This window comes from Cavia porcellus, unplaced genomic scaffold (assembly GCF_034190915.1).
Source record: "Cavia porcellus strain 051 isolate PalLab524CR breed Dunkin Hartley unplaced genomic scaffold, mCavPor4.1 scaffold_8, whole genome shotgun sequence".
Taxonomy (NCBI): Eukaryota; Metazoa; Chordata; class Mammalia; order Rodentia; family Caviidae; genus Cavia; species Cavia porcellus.
In genome coordinates this window covers 43,879,832-43,886,790 of record NW_026947491.1, presented here as the reverse complement: position 1 = coordinate 43,886,790, position 6,959 = coordinate 43,879,832, and the positions used below count along the sequence as shown (strand labels likewise).

Genomic DNA, 6,959 nt, shown 5'->3' with positions numbered 1-6,959 from the left:
TTCAAATAATTTAGGGTAAGTGAGTGAGCAGGGTGGAAGAATGGAAGAAACGGGGTCATGAAAGCTTCATTGTTAAATCTGGCTAATAGGTTGACATGAGGCCAATTGTGGTTCTGTTGACACACTATCTGTAAAATTTTATATAAAGTCAAAACGAGCAGTTTATATTTGCAATACTAAAAGAAACTGGTAACCTTTCTGTTCGCATACAATGATATCGATCCTGAGTATCTCTGTAGGCTGGGAAGAGCACAACACTTCAAACATTCTGACACACAGCAAGACATGAAGAAACTTCTTAAGACTGTGACTAACTCTTACCTACAGTGAATTAAGATGTGTCTTACTGTATTGAGGTGAAATCAAAACTGGAGGCAGGAGAATTTTCCCTGACTAAAGGATGCCAAAAACTGCAGTCTCGCTATTTCATAACTTTGCTAACAATGTAGGTGTGACTTCATTTTTTGTAAAGCCCAACCCTCACAATCTGCAAGCTCACCTTCCAGAAGAAAGCCCAGCCCATCCGCACCATATATAAGCTGTTGCCTGAGCCCATCTATTTCACTTCTCTTCTCAGCTCTGCCCTCAGCCTCTCACACCCTCTCAGCCTTCTCAGCCCCAGGAAACATGTCTAGCAAAACTACCGTGAGGAGCCAAAGCACCAGCCGCCGTGGCTTCAGTGCCAGCTCAGCCAGAGTCCCTGGGCTCAGCCGCTCTGGCTTCAGCAGTGTCTCTGTGTGCCGCTCCAGGGGCAGCGGTGGCACTGGGGCAATGTATGGAGGAGCTGGCTTTGGCAGCAGAAGCCTCTACAACCTAGGAGGTTCCAAGAGGATCTCCATCGGAGGGGGCAGCTGTGCCATTGGTGGAGGATATGGCAGCAGAGTTGGAGGTGGCTTTGGCTTTGGAGGTGGAATCGGCAATGGATTTGGTTATGGTGGTGGAGCTGGTAGCGGCTTTGGGCTCAGTGGTGGAGCTGGCTTTGGTGGTGGCTATGGGGGCGCTGGCTTCCCTGTGTGTCCACCTGGAGGCATCCAAGAGGTTACCATCAACCAGAGTCTCCTCACTCCTCTGAACTTGGAAATCGACCCCACCATTCAGCGTGTGAGAACAGAGGAGCGTGAGCAGATCAAGACCCTCAACAACAAATTCGCCTCCTTCATCGATAAGGTGAGCTATGGGCCTGGCCATCTGTAGAGCATTTCAGGAACACCAGCTAGAGACATAACAGTCCTCCAGCATGGGAATTTAGGACAGAGAGAGGGAGCTTTACACTGACACTTCACAGGCTGTGAGATGGACTCATGGTGATAAGATCAGGAGGAGATGCAGTTGGAACTGCTGAGCCCCCTCCAGGCACATGGAAGACACAGTGTGACAGTGGCTATGAGGAGCTAGGTCTCCTCTCTTGAGGATCTAAGAGGTACAATCAAAGCCAGCAGTGTTTGGGTCCAAGATTCACTCTGGGGTCTAGTTGAGAGAAAAGGCTAAAGAAAATCTGAAAAGAAAAAAATTTTCTTGCTAGATGAAGGAAAAACTTAGGGTAAGTTACACAATATGTAAAATGTTAATTTATTCCAGGAACAGACAGTGACTGGAAAACTGGGATATTTCTTAGAAGATGCATGCATTAAATAAGAGGTTAGATGTTAATCTAATCATTAGACACCCTTTACATTCTGGTAACGGAGATCCTCCCACAATGGAAACTTGTACAATGTATCAATCAATACTATTTTAAACTAGAATTGTGATTGTGCTTGGAAAGAGAAGAAGAAATGTTAAAAGGCACAGATTAGATCCGTAAGTTAGATGGCAAGAGGTCCTTAGTGGTTCATGAGGTTTCCTTGGTGAGTCTGGTGGTGGAAAAGAGAAATTGCAGAGGGCCAAACTCTTGGCTTGAGTCTGTGTGTGCTCAGAAGCATGCATCAGGGAGAATCCCAGATCACTGGGACACCTGCCTACCTATCACTCCCTACTTTCTGCCTTTGTCTCACCAATAGCCACTTTGTGCCCCTTCCAGGTGCGGTTCCTGGAACAACAAAACAAGGTCCTGGATACCAAGTGGAGCCTGCTCCAGGAGCAGGGGACCAGGACAGTCAGGCATAGTCTGGAGCCTCTGTTTGAGCAGTACATCAACAACCTCAGGAGGCAGCTGGACTCCATCGTTTCAGAGAGAGGCCGCCTGGACTCCGAGCTGAGGAACATGCAGGACGCAGTGGAAGACTACAAGAACAAGTGGGTCAAAAAGAGAGTGAATTCTGTTCTACAACTCACACCTCAAAGCAGTGGAGGACAAGTCTAGATGTGCAAATAAGTCTATAGGAAAATATGCCCAGAAATGAAAGTTATAAAGTATTGCCAAACAGCAAAAATATGTAAGACAAGAAAGTTATGGGAGTTTGGGAAACAGTGAAAAGAAAAAATTTAGTGTTAAAAAAGTCATCATTGGTTTTCTCTGTAGCAGGGAAAAGGGATCTAGAAACAGGACCAGAGGCAGCCTTTAGGTTTCACTGTCACACTGGCTCAAAAATGTTATAACATTCCCTTGCAGATATGAACATGAAATCAACAAGCGCACAACAGCCGAGAACGAATTTGTGACTTTGAAAAAGGTGAGCTGACCAAACTGGGATTCAGGTTTCTCTGCTGAATCACAGATACAGTTCAGTGTCCCATCCAATGTCACATGCAATAAGATGCCAGGGAGCCAGAGATGGTGACTGAGCAGGAGGGCTCAGCTAACTCTTCTTTGTTGCCTCTGTCCCCAGGATGTGGACGCTGCCTACATGAATAAGACTGAACTGCAAGCCAAGGCAGATGGTCTTGTTGATGAGATCAACTTCCTGAGAGCCCTCTATGAGGCCGTAAGTTTCCTCCCCCACTTACTCTGATGCAAATGTACGAAGACCTTAATGTTGGTAAGCGTTATGCACAGAGATGACCTTAGCATCTTCTGTTCTGTAGGAACTGTCTCAGATGCAAACTCACGTCTCTGACACTTCTGTGATCCTATCCATGGACAACAACCGCAGCCTGGACCTGGACAGCATTATTGCTGAAGTCAGAGCCCAATATGAGGAAATTGCTCAGAGGAGCCGAGCTGAGGCTGAGTCCTGGTACCAGTCCAAGGTGAGCAGAGATCTGGCGGTTCTTACAAATCTCTGTGTTTCTCCTTGAATACTAGAAGGCCTTGACTTCATTGAGATAATGTGATCTATAGAATGGAACATGGGATCCTCTTGACATGAAGTGTATACTATACCATTAGCATAGACCCTTATAGAACTCATGCCCTGTATAGTAAGCAAGGGACTCAGAGTCAGGAAGAAAGTTCTCATAGAAAAGGACCTATCTTTGTTTAACTGGTCAGAAATGCTAGTTCTCAAAAAATACAGAACATTTTCAGTCTCTAAGAGAATTAAAGAGTCTATATTCTCCTCATCAGGATGGTCTGTGACTGTTTTGTATAGTATTCAATAGCCATATAACATCAACTTTTTATAAAATTTCCCAAGAGAAATATCATGATTACAAGGTGTCTTATTTGAAAGGAAAATTTTATTGTTTAAAGTAAAACATATATACCTATATCCCACCCCACTACAGTATGAAGAACTTCAAGTAACAGCAGGCAGACATGGGGATGACCTGCGTAACACGAAGCAGGAAATCGCTGAGATCAACCGCATGATCCAGAGGCTGAGATCTGAGATCGACCACGTCAAGAAACAGGTACGCTGGGAGACAATGGTGAAGAAAAACTTCATTTTTTCTGCTACCACATAGTACATTCATAAACTAATTTTGGGATCTTCTGCAGAGGTTGAGAAACAGTAGGGAGAGATTGTGATATCCCTGTTCTCAGTAAAAAACCACTGATTAAAGACAGGTCTCACAAATGTATTATATAAATACATGGGAAAAGCTAATCCCAGCTGGTCTAAGCTACAAAGGCACAGGCCAGAAGTACTGTTTGGTGTTGTCTTAGTTACTTTTTACTCATTGCTGAGACAAAATATCTACTGCCCAAAGTTGGGAAAGGAAAGGTTTATTTCTAACAGTTTTTGGAGGTTTCAGTCCATACTCAGTTGTCTCCACGGCAGGGTGGCATAGCGGGGCTGCAGTTCATGGCAGCTGCAAACAGCTAGGTGGAAACCAGCAAGAGAGAGACGTGCCTTCTTCCCACCATTACATTGTATGCTGGCTCCACTACTAGGCGGGTGTAGCACTGCCACCATCAATCCAAATGCTACACAATGAACCAAGCACAAATGCACAATGCAAGCGCATGAAGCTTGGGGGCCACCGACATAAACCATGACAGGTGCTAACCTAAGAAAACTGATTTACTCAGGAATTGCAAAAGATAAATTGAGAAAATAGAAGGTGGCTGGAAAGCTTGAGAATTCTTGCTGCAGACCTATTCAAAATTCTAGATTAAAAGAGCAGAGCAGGGCAAAGGATAAATGATATCCCAATGCTGTGAAAGATTCTGAAGTTGGAGGACTACAGGGCTCTGAGAGTCTCGGGTGAATACTTACCACTTCACTTCAGGATGGTCATTGTTTTGTAACCATGTCTTCCATATGTGATCATAAGAAATAGTCCTAGATTGGTAGTGGAGAAAATACTCAAAAGAAGTAGGTGACTCCATTTCTTCCATTGTCCCTAGTCCTGTCTCCACTGTGGTGTTTTTTTCAACATTAACTAGCCATACTGCTAAGAAGGATGTCTATCAAAGGGTATAGATTTGGGTGACTCTCAGACTAGACAGGATTATAAACAAAAAGACAGAGGTCAGGAACAGTCAGAGCTCATTTGCCATTCATTGTGGGCTCCACGATACTTTCTCACTGGGAATGAAGTCCCAGGGTAGATACCCTGGGTAGTACCAAACTATAGGTCTATTCTCCTTGCTTCCCCTCCAGTGTGCCAATCTGCAGGCTGCTATCGCTGATGCTGAGCAACGTGGAGAGCTTGCCATTAAAGATGCCAGGAGCAAGCTGGAAGGGCTGGAGGATGCATTGCAGAATGCCAAGCAGGACCTGGCCAGGATGCTGAAGCAGTACCAGGAGCTCTTGAATGTCAAATTGGCCTTGGATGTAGAGATTGCCACCTACAGGAAGCTACTGGAAGGCGAAGAGTGCAGGTGGGTCCCTCACAGAGCCCCTCAGTTTTCTGAGAACATCTGCAGAGTGTCTCCCACTAAGCACAAGACTACAGAACATTAGCTATGGTCATAATGGCCACTATCAGGAAACTCTTTGGAAGGTGGCTCTTCACAGACTCCCAGCTGGAGGCTCCTGCAGGCTCCAGGGAACAGCTCTCCAGTGCTTACCTCTTTGTGTTCTTCTCCCTGCAGGCTGAGTGGTGAAGGTGTTGGACCAGTCAACATCTGTAAGTACTTGGCTTCCCTGCCCCCTCCCCTAGCCCTCGTACCTCAGCTTAAGGTGGCACAATAAGTTGACCTTTCCCTGTGTCCTTATCCATTCCCCAGCTGTGGTGCAGTCCACTGTCTCCAGTGGCTACGGCAGTTCCAGTGGAGTGGGCAGTGGTTTAGGCTTGGGTGGAAGCAGCGGCTACACCTACAGCTCTGGTCACAGCCTTGGAAGCGGCTTTAGCTCTGGCAGCGGCAGAGGCACCAGCATTGGGGGCGGCCACATCTCTGTTGGAGGCGGCCTCAGCTCTACTGGGGACAGCACTTCCACTGTCAAGTACACCAGCTCCTCCTCCAGCAGGAAGAGCTACAAGTACTGAAGTCATGCCTTAATTGTGGAAATTCTTGAGTCCCTCCGGCTTTAGTGTCCCGTGCTCAGTTCCTTTTCCTCCTCCTGCCTCTGCCTCTGCTTTCTAATTGGAGGTGAGCATGTGCAGTCCTCACATTGTTTTTCAGTGAACCTCCTTTACCCTGGAGCTCATGGCTCATTTCAGAATCTCAGCATCTGACTACATCTTATGATTTACTAACCTGGTGCCTCACTGTCTTGCTCTATTATTAACTTTTTGCTCCTTTATTCTATCTCTGAGCCTGAGTATTACAAGAAAATTATCTCTACTCCTTTCTTTCTAAAAGTCCCTGCCTGTGACCCATTAACAACAGGGAAGTTCCCTTTTAATGCATGCTGGCATTAAAGCATACTTCATTCCACACTTACTGTGAACCTCCCTCACAGTAACTGTGATAATTTAACCATCTGGTCCTTTGATGTGCAGAATAGAGAATTGTATCTCTGTGAACTTGTATTTGTTGTATCTCTGTGATGTTTTCTCTGTTCTTTGCTTTCTTATGATTACTAAATAAAGCAGATTTATAATGTAATGTCTTGTTCAATGTCGTCTTACATTAGTGTCAACAGTGCTTTACTTTTTTTATGATTTTTTTCTTTTAAAACGGTAGCCTATTCCTCATGTGTTTTGCTCTACTTCTTTAAAGATAGACAATAAATAGTAATTTGTTATTTTGATATTAAGTTTCCCTTTCAGATCAAATTCCATCTAAATTTTGACAAAGGGGTAGAGAAATCTGATCCACCATCATTGTTCATGCATGATGTTTTAACTGTGCATACCAAGAATTATTAGGCTAGACACTGATTTAATCTCTAAGCCCACTTTTCCTCTATGCCAGTGCTCAGCCAAAACATTCATTCTAATACTAAATAGTACTCTAATACTAAAACTAGGTAATGATAGCTTTAAGAAATAAAAAGTATAAGATAACACCTCTTGTGAATACAGACACAAAGATGTTCAGGGAAATAGTATCAAACTGATTCCTACTAAGTATACAACAAATTATAAATCATGACCAACTAGGATTAACTTTAAATATGAAAGGCCAGTTAATATTCAAAAGCAGTCAGTGCAATCCACCTCATTAAAGAATTAAAGAAGTAAAATAAGCTGTTTATAGAATTGGTGTAAATAGGTGTAAGACATAATCCAAAACCTGTTCATGC

The 6,959-nt window shown here is 44.2% G+C and overlaps 1 protein-coding gene across 1 annotated transcript; it reads left to right on the top strand.

Moving 5' to 3' along the window:
* The first annotated feature begins 570 nt into the window (after positions 1-570).
* LOC100715916 (keratin, type II cytoskeletal 6A-like) lies at positions 571-6,319 on the top strand. The gene is made up of 9 exons (XM_013159525.3): positions 571-1,167; positions 2,021-2,235; positions 2,552-2,612; positions 2,769-2,864; positions 2,965-3,129; positions 3,607-3,732; positions 4,929-5,149; positions 5,363-5,397; positions 5,498-6,319. Exons 1-9 carry the CDS (start codon positions 628-630, stop codon positions 5,755-5,757), a joined length of 1,719 nt encoding a protein of 572 aa, XP_013014979.3. The 5' UTR covers positions 571-627; the 3' UTR covers positions 5,758-6,319.
* The last annotated feature ends 640 nt before the right edge of the window (positions 6,320-6,959 follow it).